The sequence below is a fragment of the Phlebotomus papatasi genome, chromosome 5 (genome assembly GCF_024763615.1).
Source record: "Phlebotomus papatasi isolate M1 chromosome 5, Ppap_2.1, whole genome shotgun sequence".
Taxonomy (NCBI): Eukaryota; Metazoa; Arthropoda; class Insecta; order Diptera; family Psychodidae; genus Phlebotomus; species Phlebotomus papatasi.
Genome location: NC_077226.1, coordinates 1538542 through 1554733, shown reverse-complemented (window position 1 = coordinate 1554733; position 16192 = coordinate 1538542). Strand labels below are relative to the sequence as shown.

Genomic DNA, 16192 nt, shown 5'->3' with positions numbered 1-16192 from the left:
TGTTGAATCTTCTGTCAAAGTTAAAGCGTCTGGAAATGGTTTTGAATTAGGACATTTACCCTAATCGATGAGATCATGTTCTATGGGAAAATTATAGAGAACATTCTGGTCTACATTTCACCCATATATCACTTTTCTGTCACTCCATCCAAATCCTTGATATTTTGGTTTAAATACAAAATTTGTATAATTTCACGAATTTGATTCAAGATAACTAAATGGCGTCTCCCAACTTCAGCTCTAAATCGAATTTGCATGCACTCCGAGTTAGCTCACGTTAAGAATCTCACCTACATAAGCCGGTTAGGATTATCTGTCCCTTTATTGGAATAGGGGAAGTGCTTATAATTTTGGACAGTCTGCTTATAAGCATCGAAGTTCCAAGTTTGAAGTGCGATATTTTCTATACTAATTGACATTTCTTGTTACTCTCTTTTCAGGAGGGTTGTTTAGAAACTTGGCAAGCTATTTATCGTCTTATTTTTATTAAAATTAGTTTTGATACGTTTAAAAATGAATTGATAAGTAGAGGGGAATTTGACTGTAATTTTGGACAACTTGGCTGTAAATTTGGACAGCTAATCCGCCTCAACAGGATGCCCATTGTTCTTCATTTGATGAACCAATCTGACCAAGTCCTCTTTCTGTTCATGTAAGGGAAACGTAGAATGTCACAAGAAGCCCGGAAACTTTCCATATCATTCATTAAAGTGAGTTGACTTCGATACTCCAAGTACGTGCAGATTCGCTCATTCCCTGACCTTTCCGGGAGCCTTTCAAGGCATTTCTCGCTACATCTCTTTCGTAGAGATGATGCTCCTTTGTTTCTCCAGGCATTTGTCCAACCTAGTCATCACAAAAGCTAAAACTTCACGAAATTTCGTGAGAAAAACACCTGTCCAAAATAAGAATCATCACCTCACTGGTGAATGTCTTAAAAAATTTCCCATTTTTCACACGAAAAATATAATTCACAAGGCAAATCTCACTTCAGGTCAAATGTACAAATCACCAATAACGAGAATCAACACAATATTCAATGAATATTCAATAATATCACTCAAAAACAGCGAACAAACTTTGTTAGTACTTCACAAAAACTAAATAAGACTGAAGTAAGCCACGAAGTTCTGTCATATTTCTCGTAAGCAATTGCTCACACTGAATTTTCAACAAAGCAATTTCAACTCAAATCATATTCAAAATTTAACGTATTTAGTGTTAAAATCTTCCAAAAAGAACAAATATTTAGATAGAATTCATTATTCATCAAATATTGGAATAAAAATCCATCATTTTAATCAATTTATTTTTAGTGTCCAATTTTATCCTCAAAGTGTCCAAAATAAGAAACTGGACAAAATTATGAGCATTTTTCCTAAACGGAATATGAACACAAATTTTCGATCTTGAGTAACCCATTGCAAATATGTGTGTGTACTGTGTACACTCAGCTCTTCGTTATCCGGGTGACAGCTGCCAAACACTGGCGGTTGATATATTCAAAATTATTTTCACTAAACATGAAGTTTGTCCAGAGTGAATTAAAGTATTATTAACATTGTATCGAAGTTTTTAATACATAATTGTGATAAAAAAAAAATTAAACATAAGGACACCATGAAGAAAATTCTCTTTTTCTTTGTCAGATAGAAAATAAATTCACACAGCACAAAATAGAAAAAAAACCGTTGATCATTCAAAAAACCTAAATGTCATTTTGTCCCCACGTCAGCCGGATAACGAAGAGTCGAGTGTAGTGTAAAAGTGATGCAATAAACTAACCTGAATTATCTTGAGAATAAGTGTTGAATTCTGAAAATCGTACTCAAGTGAGAAATGTATTTGTCCCACGTTCTCGATGGGCTCCGTATTGTCAATGTACATATCTATCATTGAGATACTTCGATTGTCCCCCGTTTGACCACTAACAGTGGCAACACTGGCACTATCAGCGCCACCACCGGATGTTTTGCTCTGCGAATTGCTGGATCTGCCAAAGACATTACTGTCAAAATCACTCAAACTGTCAGTTAGAATTGGTTTTTGTTCTTTTTGGTTCTGATTATCTAAAGGAATTATGTTGCAATGAGGTCTATAAGGGCTAGATTTTTGGTTATCCTAGAGCCAGAGTCAACTTACCCGATCAGGGGTGATTTGATGTTGAGGAAGCCATTGAGCTTTCGATTGATATTGTTGGCTGGAGGTGGAGAAATACTCTGTTGGGGTTGCTGAACTTCCTGTCCAGGATCCGCAGGAGGCGCTACCGGTTGCTGGAGCCTTTAAAAGAAATAAAAGAAGGAATGAAATGTGATTGACAAGATTCTGAAACTTAGATGCTCACCTGACGATCTCACTGGCCACCTCTTCGTCGTCATTTGGCTCAATGAATTGAAGCTGGGAGCGCTTGTGGCGCCACCAGAGGTAACCGCCGGCAAAGAGGAGAAGCACAGTAACGATGGCACCAACAGTGGCCAGGCATCCAATTACCAACACGCTCACCATTCCTCACCTTTTGAGTACCTCAAACACCTTCACATAGTCGCAGTTCTCTATCAAAGACGCACTTAAGCACCTGCAAAAAACCAATAACATTCAATTATCGAACACCTTTCAACTCTCAATCTCCAACAGGTACCTCTCTAAAGCAAGGATGAGCTGATAAGAAAACACGCCAAATTGAGAAAGACGCGGGAAAACTTATTGGCAACTCTAATGGTCAATTTTGTATACAGCAGACAGACTCTTCGTTATCCGGCTGACGTGGGGACAAAATGACATTTAGGTTTTTTGAATGATCAACGGTTTTTTTCTATTTTGTGCAGTGTGAATTTATTTTCTGTCTGACAAAGAAAAAGAGAAATTTCTTCATGGTGTGCTTATGTTTCATTTTTTATCACAATTATGTATTAAAAACTTCGATACAATGTTAATAATACTTTAATTCACTCTGGACAAACTTCATGTTTAGTGAAAATAATTTTGAATATATCAACCGCCAGTGTTTGGCAGCTGTCACCCGGATAACGAAGTGCTGGATATTGAAGAGTCTACTGTAATTTACCTCCACTACCCGGCTGAACCTTAACTCTTTCCGGACCACAACCACAGGAACCACTACTAAAGGAAAAAGTCTTTTTCTCATTCGAATCTGGCAACACTAAAAAAAAGTGGCTGATATTGCATTTATTTTTTAATGTTTTTAGGAATTCTAATTATTATTGAGGATTTTTTCCTGCCTAATTTTGTTGCAAGAGGTCTAATAAATATAAAAAATGCGATAATTGTGACAAATTTGTAAAATTTGAAGGTTTTTTCGAGACCAAAATACAATGCGTTAACGAACACTGATAGAAAATTGGAAATTATTAATGTTTCTTATAATATTTTTATTCTTTTCTTCCTTTACATAGAAAAAGAAACTAATCTAGAATCCTTACAATGTAAAGGATGTGAGATTTATCCATTTTCTAGAAGGATAAAAAGGATTTTTTCGAGTCAATGACACTTATGGTGATCTAATGGAATGAATTTTAGTGTCCGGAGGGCTTCGAAACAGCACACGGATTGCCTGGGAGGCTACCTAGTATTTCTAGGGCCCCCTCCAGAGAAGTTAGAATACCAGGATGATTAAGAAAAACCCCCAAGAGCTCCAAAACAAATGAAAAATGTAGTTTGCATGCTCTTTTTTCAGGGCAATTTTCACACTATAAAAACATAAGAAAAAAAAACAGGAAAAATCACAGAATTTTCTCACAAATCTCTTCACTGGCCAATTCTTTAATGATTTGTAATGAAATTACTGCCGAAATTCGCTTACTTCCTTGCAAAATTACGTGAAAAACATCAAGAGAAATGCCGCAAAGGGCACTGTCCCCCATCTTTCATATCACAACTGAACCGTTTTGGTGCATTTCTTCGAGCAAAGCAGACACCTTTTCAAGGCAATTTTTAGAAGATTTTCCACGGAGAATTTAAAAAAGAAATAGTCAGAAGTGCTTCCAAAACTCTCCAATTTTCTATTCCAATTCATAAATCACCGATTTTCCACGTCATTTTCATAATTTTCCACGAATTATGAAATGTTGCAAAAGTCCCTGGGCGACCCATATTTAGCCTATTTTTACTATCAAATCACGCTTTTTTACCAATTCTGTGTCACAAAACTAATTCTAAAAACTATTTTCTTTATGCTAACAACAATTTTCATTGAAATTTCATTAATTAAACTTCACAAATCGACTTTAAAAAGCAATCTCGGCGACATTTTTTTCAAATCCTGGCGACGACCACTACAAAAACAGAAAAACGACTTTTTCCTTCAATGTTGGTTCCTCTGCCACAACATATCCAGCGAACGAATTTCAGTCAAACTCACTTTATTGTAAGTCTTAGTGGTCAAATATGATACTTTTGTAGAGAAAGAATTTTCTCCGCCTCTGGGAAATTGGAAAACTCATGGGAACTCTCGTCCCCTAAAGAACGCAAAGGATACAAACTTGGACAAACTTCAATTTTCCAAAAGCCAATAATATCAATTTTTGTGAATTATTTTTGCGTGTCAAATGACTCCTTTACAATGTTGATCACTAAAACAAGAAGAATTATTGACCAGTATCTTGTGGGATGTCCAGGAAGTCCTGAAAAGGACACCCAGCTCCTGATTGCCAACAGATTCCTCAAAATATTTCACAGAATAACACTTTAACACACATTTCTCTCAACAGGATGTTATTGCAGACACATTAAGCTTTCTCAAGAGCCAGAAAAACACTTCCTGGACAATCAGAATTCACCAAAATCTGGAAAAATAGGAAAAAACTTCCTTGAAAGCAATCTCCTTCGCTGCCAAATGTCAAAATTATGGGCCATATTGACAAAAATTTCGCTCCCGCTTGAATTTTCTTACAAGGTTGGTGTCAAAAAGCAAATGGCGGACATTGGCGGGATAACCTTACATTTGATCTCTAGATTTTTAGGGACGAGAGTACCCAAAAAGTTTGAACAAGTTTTTTGAAAATTTATGAAAAAATTGTTTTTCGAATTTATGGAATCTGTAATTGTTAGTTATCATACTTATTGGCCCCGAGAGGTTTTTCCTTATTCGGGTCTAGAAATATGAAAAAAGTCACAATATGTGCAAGGAAGCAGAAAATCGAAAATTCACGATTTTTGACCAAGAATATCTTAGCTCAGGAGTTAATTAGGATCCTGCAAAAAATATCCTAGATTTGGACATCCTTATAGTTTGTAATCATCCAGAAGAATCGGAATTTTATCGATTCTAAATAGTCTAAAAAAATTATTTTTTCCATGGGTACCCAGAGTCCCAAAGGAGACGAAAGAGTTAATAATGCAAAATCACATCAAAACTAAGACAAGCCATGCTAAATTTGAGCACATTTGATAATCATAATCAAACTTGAAAAATGACAACAAACTTTTTTCAAATGTAACCGCTGTCCGAATTTAAAAGTAGCCCGATCTTAACCCTTTATCGACGAGACACTTTTTTACGGACTGAAAATCAACGATAAAAATTAAACTGAGAAACATAATCAATGATAAGTCTTACATCTGACCTTGAAAAGTCCAACAGAGTCTGATTCGGTGTATTTTGTGCTTCTATGGGCAATAGGGACAAAAATAGCCAAAAAATTTAAGTAATTTTTCTGAAAATACCAATTAATAATATTTTTCGCTTTAATGAAAAATATTACGTAAGGTAACCCAAGGGGCATTTGATATCCAAATAATGTATATCTCAAATGTAACCAACATATTTTTAATGTAATCGAGCTATTTCTAAAAAAATATAATATATGAACATGATGGAAGTATATTAACTTAAAATTATATGCGGTACATACCAGAAAAATAACTTATCTAAAAATTGTATAGAAAATATCAGTTATTTTTTATTAACATAAATAATACATTTTATTTGTTAAATTTCAGTTAATATATCGGTATTTCCCCTTAAAATTACGACTAAATGTTTTTAGATCCATAAATAAGTTATAATATAATATATTTTTTAGTGAAAATGTACAAATCTATGTCAAAAGTATCGAAAGTATATTTATCTTACATATTTTCGCTATTATGTTCACATAATGCCGTGAAACTATATGAACATCACGTTTTGATATTTATTAGTTACATTTGTTCCGTAAAGGAGACAAGTTGCTTACAACTTGTGTTCTTTTTGTATGACGCTGCCAGATTGTCAAATTCTATTTTGTTTACTAATCTGAGATTCATATTCCAGTGAAAGTTTGTGAAAAAAGTGATTTTGAACATAAATTAAAGACTTGAAGTGCACCGGCGCTTGCATTGGAGTCGAGTACATAGTTGGAAGGTATCAAATTTGAAAAAGTAAGTGTAATTAGTGGAAAAATTGTGAATTAATACTTTGTTCGTGAGAGCTAATATTTCCTTTTTTTTTAATTGCAATATAGTGAAATTGTAAGCATTAGGACCGCTCCCTGATCTGCTGACGTGAAACTAAATTACAGAAATAGTGCCCAGAATGCAGAAAATGTTCATAAAAAGCGCAAAATTGCAGTGTTTTGACATTGTTAATGTGCAGTAACATTATTGTTATATAGAATCTGTGATGTGAATATAATGTACAACATAATGTAAATAAAATCACAAAAATATGTCAAGACGTGTTTTCTTCTATATTTTTTTTAAATTTATTCAGGTTACAATACCACAATTTTATTTTATCGAAACAAAAAGAAGATTATGGCGTGGAAAATTACAGAAAATTGATGTCGCTAAACACAATTTAATGTAAAATTATCCACATAACATTGATGAGCCTCAATATTTCTCCAAAATTGTGCTTAAAATGATGTATTCTATCAATACAAGCAATAAAAATCTGATATCCTTAAGTTTTTCAAATGGTATGATGAAAATAGCAATAAATTTATTTAATTTTATTTTCTTTAATTTAGCAGCTTTCCCTTGAGAATTTTAGGTCGGGAATGAAATATTATTCTCTAATACTGTACTTTCTAACGAAAAACAGTCATTGTATTAAACCTTCATACGCAATAAAAATGCACGAGGCACAGAAAATATAACTTAATCTTTGAGAATAAATAATTATTCATTTAAGGAATATAGTTGAGTAAGTTTTAAATGAAAATGCAGAAGAAATAAGAATTCTGCGGTCAGTAGTTATAAAATTGATATTGTATAGTGATAATATTTTATTTAGTCATAATCGATACATTTTACTGTGCATGATGACGTGATTACGTCTAATATGAAAAATTGTTATTTTTCGGATGTAAAAATTCCTCATTCACCCGAATATGGACCTGTTTTATGCGGTTATATAGAAGAAATTTGTAAAATCTTCGCCATTATTTTCGTACAGATATCAGACATCTCTACTCATTTATAGCGATAAATGCTCCTTGGGTAAAGTACCCTTTATTCGACCGGTTCCTCTATTCGACCGGTAGATTTATTTCTTCAATTTAATTATATTTGCTATAATATTTTGTGTATGATCTAACATTAATAGGTCAATTATTCTTTAAATAATACGAATCAGTGACAAATTCATAGAAATTGATGAAATTCACCATCAAATATTCAAAAATTGACCCACCGGTCGAATAGAGGAACCCGGTCGAGTAAGGGTACTTTACCTTATGAGTATTGTAGTTTTTATTGTCAAAATGGTTTTGCTTAAAAAAATTGGAAGTATAGAAAACAAATAAAATCAATTATGAATTTGAGAATTTAAAAAATTCGCCATTTTTGAGCTTAAATATTTTTTATATAGCAACCCGTCAAATCATTGCTCTACCTGCCGATTTTACTCGGAGGTTTTTTGAATTTTAACGGTGTATTCTAGTAAAGTAAATATAAAAATTTGGTGTTTATTTCTGAATTTTAAAAGTAAAATTTTATTTTATTTTCAATAAAATATCGAAGTAAGTGATTAAAAAGGATTGTCAAAGTATTGGTCAGCCGGGTTAATTTCAAGGAAATTTTGGGAAATTTAGAAATGTAAACAAAAGTTAATTCTTTTAATCGAAGTTGTCCGTATCCACAAATAGCCGATTTAAAATGAATAAAAAAATACATTTTCAGTCATATAGGACCCATTTTGCAAATTACTTCCAATTTTGCGGACCACTCAAGTTTGTGCTTCTTGGAATTCCATTGCTTTCAATCGGATATTAGTACGTTTTTTTTCTTCTTGAAAACAATTCATTTTATAGGGATAATTGTTCATTTTTACAAAAATCATGGCGGATTCTCTAAAGGTCATCCTTGCTCTAAAGAAACAGGATCAACTTACCTGTGGCAAGGATAAAATTTTTGTACTGTCAGCATAGCATTTAGCCGCACTCATTGTCACTGCACAGTTCCAGTTGTGTGAGATCTTTTGATCTTCGGCAAAGAACTAGGTTGGTTCTCGTCTCAGATTCCTGGAGCATGATTGACAAAGTTCAACCAAAGCAAAAGCCTTCCTTCGCCTCCTTCTTCGCCCCTTTCCTTATCACCTACAAATTATTCTTTATCTTTTTGGTTCTTACGGTTTTTTGTGTTTGTTTTTTTTTCTTTTGGGGCAATTTTGCCAACAGGAAACAACTGCAAATTTTGCCTCTATTTAGGGGTACAAAAAACAAAAAACAACAAACTTCAAACTTCCTTAAGGAGAGTTACACGCGAACTGGTGAAACTTCATTGGAAAGTCACTCACAAATACCTGAAAAAAAAAGAAAACAAAAAAATAAAATAAATAATCTTCTAGGGAATTTTCCTAGCTTTCAGGAAATTCGGTTTGGGAAATGGCTTCACGTAAAGTCGTGCATACACAGGTATTTTTTCTGAACCATTCGGTTCTTATTCTAGTTATCCTAGTTATCCTATTTGAGTTACAGTAGAGTCTCGCTATAGTCCCCCCATAGCAAAATTCCGCAAAAATTCCAATGGAAAACTTGCGTCCAAATGGGTAAATTCGCTGGAATTTGACGCTAAAATTCCACTAAGTTTTCCTATGGAATTTAAAGCTGGAAATTCCATGGAAATCATAGTGCTCCATGGAATTTACTAGTACGACATGTTGGAATTCCAGCGTTAAATTCCGCGGAAGATTTATATGGAAACTCACACGTGAAACGTCCGCGGGATAAACTGGAAAAAACATATGGAAATTTCCACTATTTTTCCATAGTGTTTTATATGGATTTTTCCACTAGTTTTCTCAAATGTCAAACAAATAAAATGGTGTTGCGACAACTTTTAGAATTTGTTTCCAAACCTTCCGCAAACATTTCTAGTGATTCATGTGGCAATTATAATATAATTAATTATGCGATGCTGCGTTTCGTGTAGATAATAATGAAGTGATTACATTAAATAGGTCGCCAACCTAAAATAATGCTGTTTTTATGTTAATTAATAGATATTTTAGGAAATTTTTTTTTTTAATAAAATATTTTTTTATTGCTCAAAGTGTCAATTCGTTATTGCTGGTTTATAAAAACATATTATAATCCTCGTAATCTTTGCCGTTTCTATAAAATTCGGAAGTAAAATCATGAGGTGCATGTGACAGCTACATTTTTTCTCCATTTTATTTTGGTGGAAAAATCCAGCATAAATTTCACGAGCATTTCCATGGATGTATTCTATAGGAAAAATCCATCATAAATCCATTAAATTTTCCTTGGAACCTATTATGGAAAATTCCTATGGAATTTTTTACGGAAAAATAGTGGAAAATTCCAAGGAATTTTTCGCTTGTTATTCCTATTCCGCTTTCTTTTGCAATGGGGATGTAAGGTATCCTTAAAAGCCATAAAAATGTATCAATAGCTTTCCTATGCCTTACAAGTAAGGCTTACGTAGGTGACAAAAGTGTGGTTATAGGGTAGAGTAAGTACCTTTGGCCACTTTTAGATTTCACGCTCTTGTAACTACAGTAATATTTGTTCAACTTAAACGAAATGTTGCATAGAGGTACTTTGACTCACTGTCTCTTTGTATATTCAATAAATTTTCCAGAAATTTTTGGTTATCTTATTGTAAATATATGTTTTTCTCAACTATGCATGTTTCAGTATTTTTGGCCACTTGTATAACACTTTTGGCCATTTATTTCAGTACTTTTGGCCACTTTTTCTAAAATGAATTTTTATTAAATATGTGGTAAAATAATTTAAAAAAAAAAAAACATTAAATATAAACAAAAAATGCTGTTCATACATTAAATAAAAATATTTAGCAATCATTTGTACATTTTCAATGTTATTTTACATATTCCATTCTATTAAATTTCCTATATTGAGAGTGACAAAACTCTTTTAAATTATCTTTCTTACCTCATAAATATAAATAGAAATTCAAGGTTTAATTAGAATTCATGTTTAATTCTAGATATAAGAAAAACAAATTAATAAATTTCGAAAGTCAAAAAATGAGATTGTAAAGAAGTTTACATTATCAATTGGGACATTATTTTTTTTGGTTTTCTAGCCATTGCGACTGTCTTAGTTTTTTCTTCTCTGATCCTCTTTCTCTCAGCTTTAGCCATCTCCTTTTTCTGCTTTTCTGTCTGCTTTTCCTGATGAATATCAACCCATTTTTGTGACGTAGTGACAAACAGCCTTTCCGATTCATTCTTTTCCTTGCGGTTGCTTTTCGTTGGACCTGGCCAAATCATAGGCAAAGCCAGTGGATCCTTCTCTTGGGAATGTGGTTCTGAGGTATTGCCATTAAGTTCCAACGGTTCCAAAATTGACTCATCTAGAACTTCTTCAAACAATATGTCTGACGAAACAAAGCTCTCAGTTAAGAAAGGGGGCAAATTTGGGTGATATGTTTCAAATACCATATCCCTATAGAAATAAAAAAAAAAAGATGTATCAGCTACATCTCCTGACCATGGGCCTCCTTCTATCATGGTAGCTCTGAAATCTTCCAACTTTTGAGGATCTATTTTGCTCTCTACATGCATCAAGTGGGTTAAGTTCATATTCTGAGCCTCATTTTGCATGTTTTCGAGGAGTTGTGCCGGTGGTGGTGATCTTTGGATAATTTTCCTGTAATCCACAGCATTTTCATTGAATGGGAAGATACCCGTGGCTCTAAAACCCGAAACTACGTTATTAGGCATCTGATCCTCCTGGATAATTTTATTAAGGATCGATGGTAAGTCAAACTTAGTCACCTCATTCCCATCGTGTTCAATTCGCCACTGACGCTTATACGCTTTCCAGCGGGACTTTATTGCCTTAAACACAGCCACATCAAGTGGCTGGAGTATGTGCGTGGCATTCGGGTAAAGAGCAACCAGGATGATGCCATTATCTCGGCACATCTCACTCAATTGCAGAGAGAGATGTGACTTATGCCCGTCGAGGAAGACAATAATCGGTCTTTGAATTTGTTGTTCATTTTGGAATGGCAGGAATACATTTCCTATTTCGGTTTTCCCGAGCGCCCAATGTGCGGGCGCAGAAAGGGCAGCCACTGCTGGCAATCTTGCATATTTGTATAATGTGAGCGGCGGTCCGAAACATCCACTCGCGTTCACACAAAATAACGTTGTTATATTCTCCTTGTCTGAGTTTCTTGATTCTATGTACACGTGACGACCAGCTGCTGCAAGCACAAGCTCTCCCGTCGGTGCTAGGTTAAACCCGGACTCATCCATATTCCATACGCGCTGAGGATGAGCGAGTATCGCAACGTCATCTCCTAGCTGTTGAAGCACATCCCTAAACCATTTCCTGATCTTCTCCTCAGTCACACTTCCTCGAGCTTTGTTTACATATTCAGCCTGCTTTCGCCGTATTTCCGGGTGCCTTCTGAAGAAGGCATAATACCAAACTTTTGATGGTTTGATACGGATCTTGAAATTATTCGTCACTGAATGATCCTTATTTAGCTCTTGTACACTCATCAGCAAACTATCCTTTATGACGGGAAACCCACGATTGGCTGCGTCTGAGATCCACTTTACAAGATGTTCTTCTATTTCTCGTCCCAGAACGCTATAATAACCTCTCTTGCCATAAGTTTCCATTGGGGATTTTCCACTAATTTTATTTCTCAGAGTAGTGCGGGGAACATGGAATTGCTTAGCTGCTCTTCCCACTGGGGTTCCATTTTTAATTGACATCAACGCCTGGTGAAGGTTTTCTTGCGAATATGAGGTTCCTTTTTTCTTGGGCGACATTGCACATTTCCCGGAAGCTGAGTAAATAACGCAACAGACAAAATTACCCGTTTGTAGGAATTCTAATTGTAGTCAAAATTTTACCTTTATTGATAACTGAGAAGCCTTGAATCCCCTAGATACACAAATTTTAGAATTCTATTGCATTAACCAAGATCACAATCAACATAAACAATGAAAATGTCACAAGTGTTTCTAATGATATCCGTGAGGCGCGCCACAAGTAAAACAAATGGCCAAAAGTATTTACACAGTAAATAAAAATAAACCCTTTTCGCCATATGCTAATTTCCAGGAAATCTCGAAAAAAAAATCCTTCGAAATTGACATCATTGCGTAATTCAGCTAATCGAAGATGGATTTTCAGTGAAAATTATTAAATACAGTACATCGATTATATAAAATAATTTAAAATTATTTCTCTTAACCCTTAACAAATTTCTTAAGAATGGCGCAATTTTTCTATGGCTGATTCACCTTGTTGAGCATTATTCTAATTTCTTGGAATTAATTGAGTCAACAATGTATCCAATTAGATATTTCGTTTCCTTATAATGTAAGACATGAAATATTATTCGTTTCATAATTCTGTGAACTCATCATTTATCTCAAAATGGCAATTTTATTGTAAGTGGCCAAAAGTGCTTACATGGCCAAAAGGGATAACCCTACCCTACCGTATTAAACACCCATAAGCGATAGTGATTAGTAAGGCTTACATGTACTAACATGTAACACTTATGTAAGGCATGTTTTCGCTGCTGGGAAATTATTTTGACGTTTATTCGGTTTCGACGGTTTCAACGGTTCTTGCGCACCTCTGATCTAGTCTGATAGACCGTTTTACACAATTTTTTATGAAGATTTTAGGAGGTTTTTGAATCTACTTTTGCTCTTGCAATCCGTTAAGATACTGGCTTAACTATTGGAGGCTTACGTAAACCTGTGCAGAGTCTTTATGTTTCTTGGTAACAATTGTCAATTCACAGCATTCATCTTATAAAAAATGGCTGAGCTATAGAGGTTTACGTAAACCTCTTTGCTTTGTAGCCAGGGTCGGACTTTTTTTTTTTAACCATTTACCTGGATTTAGTCACTTCGTTGCTTTGTGCTGTATATTTCTTTGCTTTTTGTGTATTACTATCACATTTATCAATTTGTGAATGTTTTTTTTTTTTTTTGGTTAAAATTGATTTTTATCAATCAATTGCGCACTTATCACATTTGGCAAGGACTAAAACACCCTTCTTCTAACAAATACACTTGTAACTTTTTTTTTGTGTGATTAAAATGTTTGAAAATACTGCTTAAATGTTGAAACATTTGGCATTAGACACACCTAAACTTTTTTTTTTCTTCTTTGAAATTGGTTCTTTGACAAAAATGAAAGCCAAAAAAATATAGATTTTTCTCTCTATGATATTTTCTTTTTAGTTAATTAATTTTTCATAAGTTTGTCTCTTGTCTTTTTGTTTAAATAACTTTTTTAATTGTTTTTTTTTATATATATGGTAAATTAATTTTGTGTCCCATACAACGTTTAAAATTATTAAAAAGGAGCTTGTTTTTTTTTTATAGGAAAAACAGTGTTAAATTTAGAAAAAGAAAAACAATGAAGTAAATAGCGATTTAAAATTTCACTGAATGCACCTTATATCACCATATGCTTGTGTTAGCATAATCATGCTATTATTTATGTTTTCACCAATATTTATCCACAATTTATCCACAAATTGCGCCATCTTCAGGCCCTTCGGTGGCCTCCGTTGAGTCCATTCCACCAAGAAAAAAAACCACCAAAGTACTTTACAAAAAAAAAAGGAAAAACCCGAAGAAAACCTCCTTTCCTCCCCCTCTGAGTCCTCCTCCCAGGACAGAGGATCTTCAATACAAAACACTTGACAACTTTTCCAGGTTTTTCCAAAATGCGCACTTCCCACACAGAATGATGGAAAAAACAATATTCCAAAAAAGGAAACACTTTTAAAACAAACAAAAAAAACTTACACTTATTTTGAAACTTTTCAAAAATTTGGCAGTGATTTCTCTATTTTTAATCTTCTTTCTTTTTCATTTAATTACTTTTTTTCCTCTTTTCTTGTTTTTTTTTTTGTGTGTCCTATCTGTTTCTGCCTTTTCTACATGGCAAAGAAAATGCCTCGTAGAAGACAGGAGAAAAAAAAACTCACCTTTTACCTTTTTTGCGCAACTGTCAATATGGCGCATGTGCGAGAAATGTCGTTCCAATTTATTCATTAAATCCACCCCCAAACCACCTTATCATCCAATGCCCCCGCACCCTAAATTCCCCCCAAAAAAAAAAAAACAGATAAAAGAAATATGTACCTTCCCAAAAGTGAATAACAAACTAATTCTTCAGTAAAATCCTTCAGAGTCCGACCCTGGAACAATGCAAGGGTTTAGGTAAACCTCCAATTTCTCAGCTATTTCTCAACCAAATACGAAACAAATTTATGCATCGGATAGCTAAGAAAATTTCCTAGATGTTAGTCTAAGACAGAGGTGTGCAAGAAACCGTTGAAACCGAATAAACGTCAAAATAAGTTTGTTCTGGCAGCGTTTTGATCATTGACGTACTCCATTTGACGTTTATTCGATTTCAAACGGTTCTTGCACGCCTCTGATCTAATGGCCTCTACACATTGGGAGAAATTTTTGTCAAAAAATTGCTTTTTTGAAGGAAATTCCCTGCAGCGTTGTAGGTGGAAACGTCAAATTTTCAATTAATGTAAATAGTTAAAAAAAATTGTTTTTTTCCCCGGGTCATGTATGACCCTAATGACGCGAAAGAGTTACCCCCTATAGCCAACGGCCGCAGCGATTCCACTGGATTTCCAGCAGCCTTTTCTGCTATGTCCGCTGATTTTACCGCTAAAAATCCGCGTAAACTTCTGAGATGGAATTTAACGCTAAATTTCTTCCTAGCGTTCCATGGACGTTTGCGGAACTCTATATAGGACCGTCTAATAAGAAATGTCCGCGAGTTTCCATGGACTTTTCTCTGACGAATATTTCCGCGGCTTTTCCTGGCGTATAATCGGCAGACAGCCCTTTAAAAATTTGGAAAAATCCTCTTTATTTCCACGAAATTCTCCGTGGAAATTACCATGCAAAAGCCTTAGAGACTTCCGTGGTTTAATATTATGGAATTCCACGACTTTTCCAGTGGATTTTTTAAATATATTTTTCTTCAAAATAATTCAAAAAATTGATTAAAAAATTCGTGAAACTTTCATAGAGAATTTCCAGAAGAAAACATCTACAAATTTGGATGATCAATGCCAAATGTCAGCTTAGAACATGGAGAGTATTCATCTATCAGACGAACACTCAATTGTTCTACTTTTGAATTGAAAATATTGCTACCATATCGTTCATTTGAGTATGTCTAGCTCGCAAGAATTATAGCGTTAGGGCGAAAAATAATTGAAGAATTTTCGCGCTTACTTCCATGGAGTCTTGGTCGGAAAGATATCAGAAAATATACTCGGAATATTCAAAGGAAATTTTGAATTAATTTCCAGGGAATGCTCTCAGATATGTTGCAAGAAAATTCCTCGGACTTTTTTTTCCAGGAAATCCACGCGAAAAAAGGCTGATAACTCCGCAGAATTCCAAGCGGAATATTAGCGTTTATTTCCACGGAAACTCTCGCGGAAAAATAGAAGACAAATTCCAGGGAATTTTCTGTTACTGTGAAACTTTGCGGCCGATCGGCTACAGGGCCAGCAAAACTTCGTTCTGCAATTCCGCAATTTTTCTGCTTCTTCCTTTTTTAACGGCCATCATTCAAAAACCGCACTAGCGATCGCGACGGAAAATAACCAAAGCTATCAAAATTGGTCTCGAGTAAGCGAAGTCTCACACCCGTTACATAATGGCCGCTTTAGAGACGGTTATTTCAAATCTATACATTTTATTGAAAAAAATTGACGAAAATATACTTAATGA

General features: G+C 34.3%; 2 protein-coding genes across 5 annotated transcripts in view; both read right to left on the bottom strand.

Moving 5' to 3' along the window:
- Positions 1-14395, bottom strand: part of LOC129808772 (synaptotagmin-7) — a 38127-nt gene extending 23732 nt beyond the window's left edge. Inside the window, exons 1-5 of one of the 4 annotated variants that reach the window (XM_055858616.1) lie at positions 13304-14395; positions 8333-8743; positions 2345-2575; positions 2143-2280; positions 1786-2008 (exon numbers count right to left, since the gene is read on the bottom strand). In XM_055858616.1, the coding sequence (XP_055714591.1) occupies positions 1786-2008; positions 2143-2280; positions 2345-2505 (522 nt within the window). In that variant the 5' untranslated portion in view covers positions 2506-2575; positions 8333-8743; positions 13304-14395. The remainder of the gene's footprint in view (positions 1-1785; positions 2009-2142; positions 2281-2344; positions 2576-8332; positions 8744-13303) is intronic. The other 3 variants (XM_055858617.1, XM_055858618.1, XM_055858619.1) reach the window with 3 other exon arrangements.
- On the bottom strand, positions 10475-12220 carry LOC129808661 (uncharacterized). Its single transcript, XM_055858434.1, has one exon. The coding sequence runs from the start codon at positions 12218-12220 to the stop codon at positions 10475-10477; it is 1746 nt and encodes a 581-aa protein (XP_055714409.1).
- Positions 14396-16192: the final 1797 nt, after the last annotated feature.